We start from the raw sequence: 18,326 nt of genomic DNA, 5'->3' as shown, positions 1-18,326 counted from the left end.
CATATGTACGTACTACGAAAACAATTTGAAGAGAAAAAAACTAAAACGTATTTTTTTTTCTATAATCGTACGTTATATTTTTTAAAACACGTAAAACATAAATTGCCACTAATAGAATCATAAAATGTCATAAACAAATGACTCTATATAGGTATACACGTAATTGGTAGAGTGCTCGAATAAGAGATACGTCATAAAAATAAAATCTACGCTAATTAAAAAGACTAGATCACAAGACATCGATAAAGTAAAGGTTTAAGTATGAAAAAGACCCGCTATTCTGAGATAGGAAAATCAAAATAAAATGACAGAAAGTCAACAAGAATAAATTTTTGATTGCCTTGTTAAATTTATAACTCGTATTCGACACGATTATTGCAAATAAATCACCGTATGATCGTATGATCAGATGGTACATAGTACCAACAAAAAAAGAAGAAAAAACAAAAAATAAAACGAAAAAACAATAAAAATGAGCACCCACACACAAAAAATATGTGAATTATAAAACAAAAGTAGGTAAGGTACGTAATTAAATTAAAAAAGTATCGTTGTTCTTCGTAATGAAATGTTCGGGCATAAAACGGGGTGTTCATCACTCAGAAAAAAATTTCGATTTAAAAAAAGCACTCGACAGGGAAATACGAATATTTTGGTGAAGTTTTCCATCGAGAGAAACATTTAAAATACAGGTACAAGAAAATGAGACGAGGAGCGTAGAAAATAAGGTATTTGTAGTTAATAAAGATTGATCTTTTTGGTTATCACAGTTCGGCACATGTGACACATGGTCAAGGTGAAAGAACATCTGTCGCAGGCACCGTGACCGCAGAGAAATACGACGTTTCGGCGTCTTTCCATGCAAATAGGGCAGCAATGAACTTCTTCGATTTCGGCAATTTTACTCTCCAGGTAACGTAATCTTTCGGCGCTTCTTTGACGCGATTTACCAGGTATGATGCGTCCATCTGCAAACAACATCATTGAAAGGGTATTCGGATGAAGATTGTTTTATTTATAATTGGATTGAGAAATGATCTTACCTCGAGTAACTCTTTTAGAAATGACGGCGCCACATTTGATGCATTTCTTCATCCGCGAGCTGCATTCCTCGCAGGCGATCTTATGCTTGCAAGGTTCCAGTATAACATTATCGTCAGCTAGCTCGGAACAGACGAGGCATTCTACCGGTACTGAGCGAGAATGATCAGGATCGTTTTCTGAATCTTGGTCTTCGGAGTCTGAACGTATCTGACGTAGTTCCAAATCACCGCTGTATTCGCCGGTTTGGTAATCGGAGGATCCTTCGCCTTCCGAACTGTGGCAGTACAATGAGAGTATTATATTAAGAGTTGAAAGTAAATTGATTGGACTATGAGGAAGTATGCGAATTACCTGGTTTCCAGACGAGGCAGTAATTCAGGAATACCTTTTAGAATATCGATTAATTGACTCTTTTTAATCAGGCTCAGGCAAGATTGACCGTTTTTATTAGTTATTGAAATATTGCAACCGTTTTGTAATAAATAGCATATCATGGCGACTAAAAGCAGGTTTTCCGGATTGGTATTGGCTGTTTGTAATTTGTTAGAGATCTGCAAATGAGACTAATTTAGTTGGTTTTTCATTACAGGTATGGTTCGAATAAAAGCATTACACAAAAGAAACATCTTCAAGTGCTATGTTAAGTTGGTGGTGGTTATTGATACTCACGCTGAAAATACTCGGAGCTTCTTCCGGATCAAAATCTACTGCCGGAGTTTGAGATTTTTTATTGGTCAAAGCTAAATGTAACGGGGTGTCTCCGTTTTCATCAATAGCGTTCACTTCTGCTCCCAATTTAACCAGCAGTTCGACAACACTGTAGCGTTTCTGTAATATTGATAATCAAAGTCACAGATTATATGTATGTATGTACTACGTAATTCATTAGCCAAAAGATTGGTTCAAAGTTTAAATCACTGTAGATAGAGGTACCTGAGATGCAGCTAAATGTAAAGGTGTTTGCAAACGATCGTTTCTCAAATTTATATCCGAATGACCTTTAATAATTACGATCTTAGTGACAGCTTTATAACCGTTCAGAGATGATAAGTGGATGGCTGCGAATCCATCATCTTTCTTGACATCTACTAGAGTTTTAGCTTTTTGCAGAAGTTTCTCCATTATGCTGCAATTATTCGGTCATTGTTTAATTGATCGATCTTCTAGAAAGGATTTAGAGTAGTAGGGAAATTCGCTCACCCAGCATGACCTTTCAGAGCACAAGTGTGGAGAACATTGAATCCTTGGTTATTGGTAAGAGTGTAATCGACGTTGCTTTCGTTGCATAATAAATTAACCAAGTCTGTGTCTCCTTTACCGACAGCATCGTGAAGAGCAGTGTCTCCAAATGAATCCTGATGGCATAGAAAATGTTAAAGTCGTGTATTCTAACAACTATTCATCCGAAAACATTCTGAGGAACTTACTTGAAGATTTGGATTGCACTGAAATCTCAAAAGAGTACGAGCACATTGGCGAAATTGTTTGTTAACGGCGATGTGCAATGCTGAGCAAAGATTTTTGTTCACTATATTCACGTTCATGCCATAACTCAGCAAAGTTTCGATTATACTGGGTTGATTGCTGAGAATAGTAAATAAATACAAAGGATTAGTCAAAAGAAGCAAATAGTAAATGAAGGAAGAAAAGGTGGAAATATGAGCCGAAGGGGGGGGGGTCTCAAAAAATGATTTCAATTACCCATAAGTTGCATAGTGCAGAGCGGTATCTCCCTCTGAATCTTGTGTTTCCAAGTTGGCTCCAATCGATAATAAAAATCTAACTAATCTTAGTTGTCCTTCGTGACAAGCAATGTGTAGGCAGGTTCGTTCGTCGCTGACCAAATTATCCTTCAAAACGAATGAAATTATGTCAATTGCTTATTTATGATTTATAAATAGGAAAAAACTCTAGTGTGAAATTTCCGAAGCTTGAGGGTCATTCCACGTCAATTCGACCGAGAAGTGGTAAGGGGGGGGGTCGGCGATTTTTTTGAAATTTTTACTGTGGAAAGACCTCTTGAAGGGATGACCAATGGCGCAGATCGCAGCCCTCTAGCCCTTTTTTGAAGGCTGCTAGGGGGTGTCAAAGTTTTTAGTGAACTTGAGGTTTTTACCAAAATGGAACTTTTTCCAATAGTTGGGCGATTTGAAAAGCTTTTTGGTGATATAAAAATCAGTGTTGCCACTTTTTTTCGTACGAATAATTAGCTCGAAAAGTTTTAAAACGTCATAAAACGTAGTTTTCATATCGTTCCGATTCTCAAAAATTCTGAAAAAAATATAATATGGACAACTTTTTATGCTGAACAACATATTAAAAAATTGGGGTGACATAATGTCGTAAAATCAATTTTAAATAATTGAAAGTTTGCGAAAAAAAATGCGATTTTTTAATTTAAAACACGAATAAAAGTTTTGACCGGTGAAGTTGACCCATTTGACTCCTATTCTTACGTATGTACTCGTTGAAAAAGTTAAAAAAACTTCTACCATTCCATGAAATACCCTCATCACAAAAAAAATCAAAATTTGAAAAAATTCAATTTTCAATTCCAAACATTACAAAAAGTTGAAATTTATTCAGTCGTCTTAAGTTGACCTCTTTCTGACGTATTTTATAAAAAAACTGATAAAAATCACACTCATCGCAGAAAAACTGAAATTCGTTCATTTTTTGAATTTTTTCGAATTTTGATTTTTTTTTGTGATGAGTTTATTTCATCGAGTGAAAGGGGTTTCTTCAACTTTTTCATCAGATGCGTAAAAATAGGGGTTAAATGGGTCAACTTCACCTGTCAAAATTTTTTTCCATGTTTCAAGTCAAAAAATCGCATTTTATCGCAAACTTTCAATTTTTTTTAAATTGACTTCACGACATAATGCCACTCCAATTTTTTAATATGTTGTTCAGCATGAAAAATTGTCCATATTATATTTTTTTCAGAATTTTTGAGGATCGAAACGATATAAAAACTACGTTTTGAAACTTATCGAGCTAATTTCTCGTTCGAAAAAAAGTAGCAACACTGATTTTTATGATATCACCAAAAAGCCTTTCAAAAACACTAACTATTAGGAAAAAACTCCATTTTGGTAGGTATCGTCATCGCGGTTATCGAATAATCCACTGCTGAAATGGATGATATTTCAAGTTCACTGAAAACTTTGACATCCCCTGACAGCCTTTCAAAAAAGGCTAGAGGGCTGCGATTTGCGCCATTGGTCATTCCTTTGGAAGGTCTTTCCACAAGAAAAAATTCAAAAAAAATCGTCGACCCTCCTTGCCACTTCTTGGTCGAATTGACGTGGAATGACCCTTGATTGAAATGTTACAACTTACGCCTGATCTCTTTTTTGAAAAGTACTTGTCGAGAAATTCTAAATTTCCTCGTTCAACTTCGCGAAGAATATGATCAATGGAGGCTTCTTCAGAGGTTTCTAGATCCTGAATCACGCGAGTTATACCGCTAATTGCTCCTTTAAAAATAGTGCAAAGGTTAGTTGTTTCAAGTCGGACTGATGCTTAAGACGTAAAGATTGACAAATAATTACTTTTCAATTCTTCGGAACATTCGTTAATATTGGATGTAGATTCAACATCTGGAATTGGTTCAATGCACAGAGGATTCAAAGTCCACGCTTGATCGTCGATATTTACCCTGAGGTCACCGTCGGAATATATTTTTGTCACGTGTCCTATTTTACCGATATCCTGAAACGCAAAGCAAATTATGTATCGATGATTCGAAGGATAAGTAAAGCTAATTCAAAGCATCAAATAACTAACCCCTTCCATGATATCGAGCCATTCACCGTGACCTCTTTGAAGCTCTTTGACTTTGGCTACGTCGCTAATGATGCGTACTTTATCACCTATTCTGAAACGATTAACTTTGACTAGAGCTTGCGGATGGAATGTCCAACGATTGCTGCAGTTCTCGAATTTAACTCGAACGTCTCCTTTATCGGTGACTCGATGCACGATTCCAACTTTTCCTATATATTGAGTCATTCGAGGATTCCAACCTCCGTGACCTTCTTGTAAGATTTTCAACGTTTCTTCGGGTACATTTACTTTCACTTTTTCACCAGGATTGAAGTTTGTTACATCTTCGGGTACGAGAGATGTCAGGTTGTGGTTTTGACCTGCAGGAAAAATTGAATACATATATCGAGGTTTGACTTGTACAGATGATCTGAATATTGAATAATTTGTAATTGTGAAAATCTATTAACCTAGGACTGGTAAATGATCTATGTAACATGTTCCCCAAGCGGCTGGTTTCACAGCTCGAATATCTACTTTGCCCTTATGGCCAATCCGGTATACGTTATTGATGCCAGTTTTGGTCCAAACTACGTTCGCAACAGATCTATCGGTTTCGTTGTCCCATCCTTTGATTCCAGTTACATTGCCTACGTGTCCTATCACAAAAAATGAGCAGTAGAATCTTTTGTACGAAAGTTGTCGAGCAAATATTTTGTACCTAATCCACCGTCTTGATCTCCCCAATCCCAATTCGGTCCTCGAATAACTTTGGCTCCGATAAAAACACCTTTGATTTCAATTTTACGTGCTGTATCTCGAGGTGGTAAATCAACGCATCTGGAATTAAAATTCGATGAAAAGATTTCTACTTTCGAAACCTTCTTTCAAAAAGCACCCCGAAGATAGGATTTACCTACCCATTGTTCGAACTAGTGTCGTATCTTTTGAACGAATGAGTCAAATCGTGGCAATCGTTCATGTAGCAATTGAAACATAAATCGTAATCGTAACATTGAGCGCATTTGAAACGCATTCCGGTAAAGTCTTGTTTCTTGCAGCCATTGCACATTACGTGAATTTGAGTAACACCTGAAACATATGCACACACATATCGTGGTTCAGTGATAACACATAATGGAAATTCTCAAGCTAAAGATGATCAGAATGTCCAGTTTTACCTATGCTCGCATTATCGAATATTCGTAAATCGTAAGCTCCATCGTATCCTATACGGTAGTTGGTTTTATATCCGACGTCCCAAAATACCACAACTGTCTTATCAGGAGATGTCCTGGTGCCAAATTCGGTAACAGTCCCAACATATCCTTCACCGCCGTCTTGGGCATCCCAATGCCAATCCGGACCTCGGATTACCCGTAATCCTACGTCGCACATCTAATACTTTGGTAATTAACAGCTGGAATTTAATATACAATGCGAGAACGAACAAAGGGTCGAGCTTATGAAAACGCGTAATGAGAAGTGATTTGTGAGGTGTTTCGACGCATTTCGATTGAAATGTAAATACGGAATTCTCGAAAGTACTTTTAGATAACGTGAATGATTAGATTTTTCAATTAATCGCGATTATACGAGTGAGGAGTACACAACCATATTCATTTTAAGTAGTAAGTATATTACGAATTACGATTACGAAAAGTTATCACATTAAAATTAATCAAAACATTAGGTTTGACTGAGGCGAATTTCGAACGGTTGTCGTAAAAACGATGCAGCAAAATGTTACGTTTTGAAAAATTCAAAATTAGGCAATTTTGTTGGATTTTATTTGCTGTGATGGAGATTTTATCCTTATATGATCACTAATTTGTTCTGATCATGGTCCAAATGTTCTTGTTCTTTAAATGAACCGGGAAAAAAGTATTTTCTCTGCTTTTCAATTTTCTGTAACGAATGACTTCGCGTTTAGTCAGATGTTTTGTAGAATGCCACGACAATGTACATACGATTGTATTCACGTAACACGTCGGGTCAAGTTTGAATGGTACAAAAAATTTTGCAATTGTGAAAATTCGTGTTCAATTCGAGATTCTGGCAAAACTTCGATAATTATTTTATTTCCTATTCGTTCACTATTACATGATTATCTTAGAGCTTTGCTTTATGTAATAATAATGAGAAGCACTGCAACAGGCCAATTTTGGTCACATTTTATGCAGGACAGAAGTCAGATTTCAATTTTTTTTTTGATGATTGTGGTCTTAAGTACATTTTTTGTTATGAAAAATGGTCAAATACGAGTAGCCAACTTGAAATTTTTCATTTTTAAAAATTGATTTTATGATAAATGAAGATCAGCAGAACGATGATTCAATTTTTTTTTAAAGAGGCTCGTTTACAAGATATTCTGAGCAAACCTGTAGTGTATATTTCAACTTGAATCAATTGTTAGTGATGAACAAATTGAAATTTTTCAACCAAAAAAAAATTCATTAGGAAGAAATCAAATCAATTGCTGCGAAAAACTAAGCCCCCTACGAAAGAAATGAAGAAAAATAAAATCATACAAAATAAAATTTCCAATCGTAGTGAAGGTTTCTTTTTCTTGAGGTAGGTACCTAGATATTTCGAGCAAAAATTACTACGATCAACTTTATTGAACGATTGAACAATTTTTTCTGGAACGAGCAGGATATTTTCAAGTTGAAAAAACGGTTTGCCCACTCCAAGGACCTTTCAACCAGAAGGGGGGATAGACTTTCAAAAATACTTTTTGCAAAAATGAATAAAATGAGTCGAAACGCTGGCAAAATTCAGCATTTATTTTGAAATAAACTCACAAAATGTCTTTCCCTTGCCACCCTCAATACATCTTTCCAAAACAATAATTTACATCGGCAAAAATTCTCTTGTGTTTTCCCTAAAAGAAAAATTGAATTAGTGTTGTCATCGGGAAAAAAATATAAAAACCTCATTTCAGTCATTTCGTGAGAATCTGGCTCTTTTTTGGAATGCTCTCCAATTTTTCTCTTTTCCTCGGGTTTCTGTTCAAAAATTTGACGTCAAAGGAGAAAAAATGGAATGCAGAAAAGCTGTATAATGAAGAATAAAATCTTCATCGAAAAAAAAAAAAAAAAATCAAGAGAAAATAAAACAAATTGATAATTTGATAAAATGTGTGTTTAGGAAACAGTACAATCGTTCATCAGATTTGAAAAAAAAATTGAATGGAAGATCGAAGAAATGAAATGCTTTAATTTAAAAAAAAATGAAAATAATAATAAAATAAAATCGATTTTTTTCAATTTTGGGATAATGAGTATTGAAAACCTGAATGAGAAGAATAATAAAAAAAAGGAAAATATTTAATTTGTAGCCTAAAAGTGTGTACTTTGCAAATAATTAGACAAATTATGCCACGAAAGTGCATTTCAAAAGCTTCAATCCGAGGAAAATATTTATCAAAGTCACGAATTGGTGAGTAATTATCTTTCATTGCAATGAAATATGTACCACACTATCATTATACCATAATGTCTTTGACCTTTACCTCAAAAGTATTCATGCTATCAGTGTTACGTTATCAATTAACAGAATTTTACACATTCGTGAAATAAATACAACAAAGATGCTATTTGAGTGAATTATATTTATAATAGGTATGAAATTTTATGAGTACAATGATTACATACATTCAAACAACGCTCATCTCTACAAGTGTGTCTATAATGAAGAGAGAAAAAAGAGTAAAAACGCAAATATTTTTAGGTTGATAAATTTAAAATCTGTAAAATGCAAAAAAAAGTGATGTGAAACATTTATAATTTTTTTCTGATATTTTAAAAATCATAACGTAGGGTAAAATTTTTAAAACAGGAAGATTTTGCATATGATTACATTTTCTGAGAGCTATGGAAAACATTTATGGATTTTTTTTTTAGTTAATGTGATAATCAAGTAATTACGTGCAAAGTTTGAACTGAAACTATTTTTCGACTAGAAAAAAAGCAAAATAATATAGATGTAGTTTCGACCACTTCACATAATCAGAAAAAAGTATACAAAATTATTACTTAAATGTAATACAGTTCGAGTCAAAAATGTGGAAATCTGATTCCTAATTCCCTATTGCCTAAAAAATTGTTTTCCAGTAAAAAGAAAAAAGTCTACATCAGAAAAAAAAATGCATGATCGAAACATGAAAGCATTTTATGACAACCATCATTATAATAAAGTACAGAGAGAGAGATACATTCATAAAAGTATAATTCTAAAAAATACAAAAAAGTAAACATGCTCGTTTATTACAATACAATATCTAACATAATTAGTACACGTAAATTTTACCTTAATTTTTCAGAAAAAAAATACTTACATTATGTTGAAACTAAATGTTATGTAATAATCTCGTGGATATTACTGAAACGCGAACAAAGTGAAAATATTAGGTATGTAAGACGTCTTTATCTGGGAAGAAGAAACATTATCAACCTAACAATAATGAAAATAATTCTATAAGTATAGACGATCTTTGGCTCAAAGCATAAAACAAAAACACACATAAACGAAAATATGCAAGTAGATACGAATAAAAATACATGAAGAATAATACCTGTAAAATAATTACCCACCAAATTATAAAAACCTATTTACGATGAAATCGAACACAAAACACAATTAGAACATATGGTGGAAAATATGGTATTACTTTAAACAAAGACTTAGATCACTGCTGAGTGAACAAGCCATATTCCTGAGAGCTTACGTAAGCTCGATACTTAACCAGATACTTACTCTCGAAGAGATGAATCTCAAGTACCAAGTAAAATTTCGATTTTGTAAATACCAAAATCGAAATTTTACTCGTCCGTTCAACTTACTCACACACACGAAAACGAGAAAAGTACTTGTAGGGGTTTACCTGCTACTCCGAGTATACAAGGGTTTTAAAATACCAAAATTTTCGTATGTAGCTGTAAATAAGCACTTTGAAAATTATATTTTAACGAGGTGTCGACGATGGATAAAGACTGATTTTTCAATTTGAAAAAGTATACGCGAGACACCTCGTTATGTAAACAGATGAAGACCAATACGTGTATAATTTCTACTACGTGCTTAAAATAGTAGTACGAAATTATTAGTGATGAAAATGAAAATAATACGTACCTAAAGTTGATAGCCTTTCCAGCCAATAAACGATTACATTCGGCACTGTCTACGAGAGGTAACTTAACGTAAGGTGCTTCGTTTTCCTGGTCTTTGAATTCAAATTGGTATATGCTCGGTTTTAATTTTATATCGCTCAAAGGACCTCGTAAAATCATATAGTGAATGCTCAATGGGACCAGTGTTTTGGTTTTTAATACCAACTGAAAGAATAAATGGATCAGGATTGCAGATCGATCGTTCAGAAGTAGATATGTATCAATTGAGGGTAGAAAAGTTGATCTGATTATCTGATTACCTGATAGAACATTTCACGTTCGCAACTCAAGGTTGGATCACGTTGGCTGTTGTTGATACGAGCTTTTACTACCCATTGATGATCGAAGGCAGAAAATCGAAGAGTTTCGTAGTATAATTTGTGTATGAATTCGTCCGTTCTGTATGGTTTGAATTGTAGATCTATAAATAGGAGTAAAAAATGCGAAATGTGTTTGAAAAATATCTAGTCGAAGGAATCAGTTCTCAATTCTAGTAATTCTTTTTAGGAACTTGAATGGATAGTCGAGCATTTCTTTGTGCTCTAAACCAGTGTTGTGAAAACGAAATGATTTTGTTTTTGTTTTTCGTTTTTGATTGTTAAAAAATGGATTTTCGTTATATCAAGTTTCGTTTGGATTATTTGAAAAAAAACTGTTTTTTTTTTTTCGTTATTTCATTTCTTTTTTTTAGTTGCACTAGTTCCAGTCATCTAAAGATCAATTTTGGCCAAAAAAAAGTATATATTCGTACCTAGGTATCTACTAACAGATTATTTCTTTCTTGAAAAAATCACAATTTTTTTCACCACCTTTTTATGTAGTTTCTTGAACCAAATTTTCGGAAAGCTCTCCACTCGACCCCTCCCTCTCCACACACAAAAAAATTGAGAAAATCACATTTTTGGCAGAAAAATTTTCAAAAAATTGAAATTTGAAGAAAATTTGTGAGAGTTATGTACTTACAAAGGATTTTTTAATTTCAATCAAAATTATAATTATATGTACTTATTTAAAAAAAAGATACAAATGAACAAAATAATGAATTTTCCATTTTTTCACTACCTGGTAAAATGTACCCTTAGAGCATATAGCTACATGCTCTAAGAATGTACCTCTCGTTCCAACCTATTTTTTGTTCTTTTTTTTGACATTTATCATTGCTGCGTAGCCAAGTAGGAAAAAAATAAAAACGAAAAATTTATTTCGTTCAACGTTAAATTTTGTCATAAAAAATGAATAGTTTTCATTAATCGTTATGTTTCATTCAACTACAAAAATGTTGTTGTTTTTCGCTTTTGATAAAATGACGTTTTCATAACTCTGCTCCAAACTTAGATACCTATTCTTAATGATGATGACTTTTCGACGACTAAATTAAGTGCCAAAGTACGAAAATATCTTGAAATTGAACGCAATAATTTATGAGAGATGTACTAGAGAGATAAACGTACCATTAAGAACGATACGTTCGAAAGATAACAAATCGAAGATCGAATCATACAGACGTTTTTCTTCTTGGGCTTTTTTATCGAGAGCATCGAGCACTTCCAACACTTGAACTCCGGTCGAACAAGGAAATTGGCAAGCTTTCTCGTGTTCGGCGAGCTCGTGAAAAGGTCCACGCCAAGGACATCCTATACGACTGTATTGACAGATGGTGATTCTACCCATACAGATGAATGATGAAAAATAGAACGATTATTTCGAGTTGAAAAGCTGAAAATTGATAAGCTCGAGCTTTATTATTGGCGTACCTTTCGCTGCACAATGATTGTTCATGTCGACCAAGAGTATTACGAGGATACTGTTTGCCACAGAACTGACATTCCGAAGGCAACTCGCTGACAGCTTTTTCCACAGCTAGATTACGAGAAGCTGAAGTCTTACTGATATCCACTCGACAGTTGGGACACGTTGCTGTTTCATCTCGTAAACGAGCATCAGCCAACAGATGAGACAGACATCCAGCGCACATCAAATGACCATTCGAACACTGCGAAGTACGATTTAGTTCGAGGTCAGGAATGTGACTCTGATAAAATAAGAAATACTTTAGGTAACAAAGGCTGAACCTGATAAATGGCAGCTAGAGGAAGATCCAAGCAAACTGCGCAGCAAAGAATTCCACCTAAACGATGCTCGAGCTTTTCCCTTTGACATTCTTGCTCTTCGGTCGGATCGCTTAGCTTGATTTTCTTACTACTCGATGGAGAATCGTCCTCTTCTTTGACGGCTGCTTCGTTGGATTCGGTGGCAGACGATGACGGTAATGTTTCAGACATCGTGGACTGCGGTTAAAACAAGATAAATGAGATGTTAGATGTGGAAATATTTGCACGAAAATGAAAATATTTTGATTTTTCACTGATAAGAGTACGTTGTTTCGTGTAGACAGCAACGTAGGTCGTGTTTTTAGGTTGTTATCACGACGCAATAACTTCCTCTTGAAGGTGGCGGTCTCTGGGCGGCGAATGGTGAAATCGTAACTGAACAGCTGATTTTGAATTTCACCTAGACGTCTATCTTCAAAATTGAAAAATTTGGCGCTATTTTATAATTTTTGGATTGGAATTCGGATACACTTTTGGGATACTTGCGAATTTATTGAAAATTAGTCAATTGTTCAACATGGATTTCATAAAAGAATTGAATTGGAAAAAAAAAAGATTGGCACGAGCCACATTATTTTTATCACGAAACAAATTGCGAGTTCTATTCATTTCAACACATGACAAAAATGAATAAAATATGGGAGATGGGAAAATCCAAGAAGTTGCACATTCTGAGCTTTTCATTTGAGGATATTCCAGAGAATAATTTATGGCAAAATTTTGCCAAAGCACCTCTCGTAGAAGTAAAGCCCTAACTAGGGCTCTATAGTACAGGGTGCGGCAGAGTAACCGAACTTTTTAATTTAAATCGCAATTGCCCCATAGAGAAACGAACAACCGGGCATTGAAATGAGAATAAAAGCACAATTTTTTTGGTAAAAAAATTTATTTTGATAGCTCAGTCATTTAAAAAATAAAATCAGTCAAATGATTATCCTTATTTCAGACACATTTACAATGTCTTGCAACAAAATTTTTGTACACTTTCTCCGACATGGTCATTGGAATGATGTCTAATCGAAGTTTTCAACTCCTCTAAATCACGTGGTGTAATTTCATGCACCGTTGTTATATGTTTTAATTGATACGAGTTGATGAAAATGCACAATTTTTGCTGAACCAAACTATTGATCTTTACGAGTACAACATTTTTATGGAATAATTACTTCCATGCGAGATATATCAACGCTCATGTACTACCTATGCTCTAAATGAAAGTATAAGAATGTCATTGTTTGGATACAGCCACTCGCAATATACCTAAGGTTTGAAGACACTTTTCAAGTCTGTCTTGTGTTAAGGTATAATTAACAGACTATTAGACAACTCCTCGATTCTAGCCCTGAGTGCAATCCTCCATAGGAAATAATAAAATCATCCGAGAAACTCAGATAATATTCAACAAGTATTTTCCGGCGATATCTAATAGTAACGACTCAGATGTGCAGCAGTCCTCTCTGATATCCGTAGTTTTTTTTTCAAATCTAAAATTGCATTTTTATAATTCCGCACTCGTTTCTTCAGTCTGTTAAGTCGTTTGCTTAGGATGATGGAATTTCTTTTATATTTCTCTGCTTCATGTTTCGCAATATTAAATGCCCTCTTTGCAGTGGTGGGCGATTGAAAGTGAGACGTTGAAACATCTCCGATGTACCGGAGGAGCCTCTTTCTACATCTCGGTGTGTCTGAAAATTATTATGAATTAGCACATTTTTAAAAACTAATTTGAATTCCATTAGCAGTCTTTAACATACTTGATGCTATCTCAACGTCAGACGAATTAAGAGGGGTAATTTTCCTTTTTTGGGAACTAGAAGCCACCGGTGACTGCATAGTTACTCTGTACAACATAAAATAACCACAATATGACATAAGTTAATGGTTTCCCAATTAGGTTAAATAAATTTATGAGACGCATACTTTTCTGCAGCACCTTCAACATTCGAGTCTGTAACTATCGTCTCCTCAGGACCCTCGTTCACATTTACAAATTCAATATTCATTTCTGCAGGATCTTCAACATTCGAGTCTGTAACTAAAATCTCCTCAGGACCCTCGTAAACATTTACAAATTCAATATCCATTTCTGCAGGACTTTCAACATTCGAGTCTGTAACTATTATCTCCTCAGGTCCCTCGTTAACATTTATATTTGAGTTTTGTTTCGTTGAACTGAAATTCAGTTATTTTAAAAATTGATAAGTTAGTATCTATTCATTCGTAGAAAAGTAATTTTACATACTTAATGAGGAGGCACATCACTAGTATAATGTATAATGCTTACTGATCAAAGATCACTGGCTCAGCTCCCTTCACCAGAATACATATCTGATCACGACGTCTTATTATATTCTCAGGACTGAAGTGGTGAGAACATAATGACGCCGAATTTGTAATTTCATTCTCTTCACATTCACAGAAGTCTATCCATTTTTGGCGTATCATGAGATTATTAGGAAATCTGTCATTAAATAAAATGAATTATTATTTGACTACGAAGATCATTATTAATTTGATTACGTACTTGAAGAAATTATTTGATGGCTGCAACCCCAATGCACTGCATATCTCGCATGTCCGATGTCGCTTATTCTTTTTTTTGTCTGACATTGTAATTATTTTGTATTTATTTCATAATTATCAAGTCAAAATTGAATTGATTTCAAATAATACGAATGAACAGCTGATGTGAGACTGAGAAGTCGAATTGGAGAGAATGTAAATAAACAATAAACAAGGGTTTACCAAATCAAGGTTTATCTTTATCCCGGGAGAGAATGAAGTGTACTTCAAGGAAAGACCATTTTTAGGGGTTTTGCTGGAATTTGAACTCCAACTATGATATTTTCCACAATTTTCCCCCGTTTACAGATACATGTGGCATTTTGGCATCTTGAGATGCAGGTCCAGTATCACCGACTTTGAATCATTACAACTTCATCGTTTCTAAAGTTGACTACTAACTATCACACAGGGTGTTCTGCCACAGAATACATTTTTTTCACTATAATAAGCCACCCACCTCAAGTTTAGGGAGTTCAGATATAAATATTATGTTGGTCCAGTCTTGGCATGGGGAAACAAGATAGGTACATACATACATGTGTATTTATGTTCACTAGAAAATTTTCTTAAATGTTTTGCTTCGCAATTTCAACCTTGTACTACGTAAAAAATGAGATCAATTGAAAACTGTGCTTTTCAGCCTTGAATATAGAATTTTATCGATAATTTTTCTATAGGTGCGATTGACCAGGAATTCAGGAAAGACTGCATGAGACAAAATATCTGAAAAAAAGTATTCAAAAGTTCGTCATTTTTACCATTTTCGTTGAGAATCTCAAAAAAAATATCCCCATCCTGCAACATTCATTCCTTCAATTTAATTGTTTGTGAAGTTATAATATTATTTAAATCCAAAAAAAGCTCCGCAAAAAATTTCTAGGTACCTCTCTGAGATTATAGACAAATTGTAAAAACTGTTGACTGTAATTTTTTTAGAGCTGGTTATCGCTGGCATCCGAGTTCGTGGAAACTGTAATTGGAAACCCGATTTCTATGGGTAGCTTTTTACATAAATTCAAAATTCAGAAAAATTTACTCAAAATTTACTTTAAAAAATGTACGACATTTTTAAATACATATTTTAAATAAATCTCGGAAAGAAAACTTCAAAAAAAAAAAAAAAAAAAAAAGGTTCAACTTCAAAAAATGAATAATAAAATGGAATAATTTCACAGCAAATACGTTACACGGTAAAAGTCTACGTGATATAAAACAAGTTAACAAAATGAAAAAATATCACCAATACATAAAATTTTTGAGTACAAAAGTACTATAATACTAGAGTAAACTTAAACAATAACATATAATAAAGACAGATATCACAAGTTACATTCTGTTTCCCAATTCTGTGTGATGAATTTTTCGAACAGCTGGACAAATTTACCCATAGGACAATACTCTTCGCAATTTGGTAAAATTTTTACATTGATGCGATTCAAAGTATAATCATCGCTGAATAAAATCTACAAAAAAAAAACTTCGAATGTAATAACTTCGATTTTGCGATAAAATAATTCTTAAATAACTTTGAGCTCAGTTTATCAAAAAATAAGATGCAACGCAGTTCAAATTTTCAAATATGTATCAACACACTCTTCAAAATCAAAATTTTTTCTCATTTCGAAGAAACTCACACCAGAGCTAATTTAAAAAAAAAGGGAAAACATCGCAAAACAAAAAATTATGCTACTATTTTCTCATCCGGTAAACACATGTAAGTGTAGCTTATTTAATAATTTCATCATGCAGTTTGAAGTTGGACCACTGTTTTCGATAATTTGATTTGATTTGAATTGCGTATCACTTCACCGATCTAATTTCAATAAATCAATTACCTACTCATTACTGTTTCATTTTAAACTTACCCTGATCAAATGATTATTAGGAGATGAACGATAGACTTCAAAAATGAGAGAAGCTCCGTACGTAGGTACAAAATCTACCGGCAAATTCAACGCAGAAAATAACGAAGTGAGTGAAGAATCGTGACCAGAATAAAAAAAGAATTTGCTGTTACTTGAACGTTCGTAAATTATATCTTGTATACGAGTACTTATATCTTTAATTAGAGGACCTGAAAGAATAATTTACATACGTTGTGAATTAGACTAGAGATATTTAAAAAATCTCGAAGACGTATCTTCATGTAACCGAAGGTTATTTACCAGCTAACAATTGACGCATTTTTGAAGTGTAGGTTAAATAATTAAAACTATCTACGTAGAATTTATCTAATCTGGATTGAAAATCTTCATCAATCCAATCAGGCAACTGCAAGTTCATCGACTTCTGAAAATAAAATAAAATCTTATCAACGTAGTGTTCAATGAAGTATCATAAAAATGCGAAAAATTCATTACTTTTGTACGGACGTAGTCACCGATGTGAAATACATCGTAAGCTGTCGTAACGTTTTCTGGGTGAGTAAAATTGGATAAAAAATTTATCAAGTAGTTAAGATTAGAGTCATTCTTCGTTATCTTGTAAACTTCCAATAATCCTTCGTGATAACTCGGACACTTCTCTTTTTTACCGATTATCTGTAACCGAAAGAATATAATAAATCAATTGTTCGGTAAAAAAAAAAGGTGTCATCAACAAGGCATAAGTAAGGTATAGATTATCGTTGATTCATACGTGAACTTTGTCCGCAGAAGGTGATCGTATTGGTACAGGTTGCCATAACAACTCTTCGTTCCAAATTTGTTGCTCATTCGGAGGATAAAATCCGGCTAAGACCAAAGCACCGCTATGGTAGCATCTATCCACAGCTGTGGCAACCATTTGAACATCTTCTGAAGCTGTATTTCCGTACGGTAGTAAGAAATGCTCGTATCGTTTGCGTAAATGTTTCCCGAGCTGATACATTTGATCTTTACCTGCCTGCAAGTTGAAAATATTATGACAAAAGTCGGAAAAGTTCACGTATACAGTAGAAATACGACAGTTTTCTCACATTGACCAATGCACCAAGTCCTTCGGGCCATAATTTCTGATCAGATTTAGCGTACGGATCGAATTTATAAGTTTTTAACGGAGCTCTCATACCATGTCGAAAGAGCTAGAAACATATGAATTAAGTAAATGAACAGAAGCATACGTATGAATATGGGAATCGTAAATTCAATAATGCTTACCACGATGGTCTTCACCAACTTCGAATTTTCAAGAGACGAATTCGAGATTTGATGAGTCGGTGTGGAAAAGTAACATATTAAAATATATACGCAAATAATTAAATACTGAGGTTTTGACATTATTTAAAAATTGTATTCTGTTCATAGCTTCCGCATAAAAAATATGAAATGGTAGTAGCTAATGCGGAAATATTCGTAAAACTATACAAACTTCATCCCCTATTCTTCCGAAACTCAGACCCAATGGATGAAGTTATTCTCAAAAATCAGCATCTAATTTTCTTCTGAATCTTCTGAACAATGACTAACGATTTTTTAAACGGTAGTTTATAAATGTAAAATGACTTCAAAGTTGGCGATTAAGGTGCAGTGTAAAATGTTAACATTTCATTAATTATGGTAATTCATATCAGCGACGAATGAATTTCAATGACCGACCTCCGACGAGGCGACGATTCACGTAAACATTGATAAGATTTAATGCGCACAATCATGCGCACAAGCAACCTTGATTGAATGAAATTCCCATT

General features: G+C 33.9%; 3 protein-coding genes across 4 annotated transcripts; all 3 read right to left on the bottom strand.

The window, feature by feature from the left end:
• Nucleotides 1–50: 50 nt before the first annotated feature.
• mib2 (mind bomb 2) lies at nt 51–6,495 on the bottom strand. The gene is made up of 15 exons (XM_065360367.1): nt 5,994–6,495; nt 5,733–5,904; nt 5,534–5,652; nt 5,283–5,471; nt 4,834–5,192; nt 4,599–4,758; nt 4,387–4,523; nt 2,746–2,894; nt 2,472–2,628; nt 2,245–2,399; nt 1,978–2,170; nt 1,714–1,872; nt 1,396–1,595; nt 1,044–1,318; nt 51–968 (listed from the first exon to the last, which is right to left on the bottom strand). The coding sequence occupies exons 1-15, from the start codon at nt 6,208–6,210 to the stop codon at nt 739–741; spliced, it is 2,871 nt and encodes a 956-aa protein (XP_065216439.1). The 5' UTR covers nt 6,211–6,495; the 3' UTR covers nt 51–738.
• Nucleotides 6,496–8,405: 1,910 nt separating this feature from the next.
• LOC135842758 (zinc finger TRAF-type-containing protein 1 homolog) lies at nt 8,406–12,412 on the bottom strand. Of its 2 annotated transcripts, XM_065360374.1 has the most exons (6): nt 12,056–12,409; nt 11,738–11,976; nt 11,435–11,646; nt 10,244–10,404; nt 9,946–10,148; nt 8,406–9,267 (listed from the first exon to the last, which is right to left on the bottom strand). In XM_065360374.1, the coding sequence occupies exons 1-6, from the start codon at nt 12,263–12,265 to the stop codon at nt 9,240–9,242; spliced, it is 1,053 nt and encodes a 350-aa protein (XP_065216446.1). In that variant the 5' UTR covers nt 12,266–12,409; the 3' UTR covers nt 8,406–9,239. The 2 variants fall into 2 exon arrangements, with proteins under 2 accessions (XP_065216446.1, XP_065216445.1); XM_065360373.1 differs by having other exon boundaries at nt 8,406–10,148; nt 12,056–12,412.
• A 3,426-nt stretch (nt 12,413–15,838) lies between these two features.
• LOC135842762 (testicular acid phosphatase homolog) lies at nt 15,839–18,269 on the bottom strand. The gene is made up of 7 exons (XM_065360385.1): nt 17,797–18,269; nt 17,616–17,720; nt 17,297–17,542; nt 17,020–17,199; nt 16,825–16,948; nt 16,525–16,733; nt 15,839–16,122 (listed from the first exon to the last, which is right to left on the bottom strand). The coding sequence occupies exons 1-7, from the start codon at nt 17,914–17,916 to the stop codon at nt 15,979–15,981; spliced, it is 1,128 nt and encodes a 375-aa protein (XP_065216457.1). The 5' UTR covers nt 17,917–18,269; the 3' UTR covers nt 15,839–15,978.
• Between the last annotated feature and the right edge of the window lie 57 nt (nt 18,270–18,326).

The sequence above is a fragment of the Planococcus citri genome, chromosome 4, assembly GCF_950023065.1.
Source record: "Planococcus citri chromosome 4, ihPlaCitr1.1, whole genome shotgun sequence".
Classification (NCBI taxonomy): domain Eukaryota; kingdom Metazoa; phylum Arthropoda; class Insecta; order Hemiptera; family Pseudococcidae; genus Planococcus; species Planococcus citri.
The sequence above is the reverse complement of the archived record's forward strand: the minus strand, read 5'-3'. Positions and strand labels throughout refer to the sequence as shown.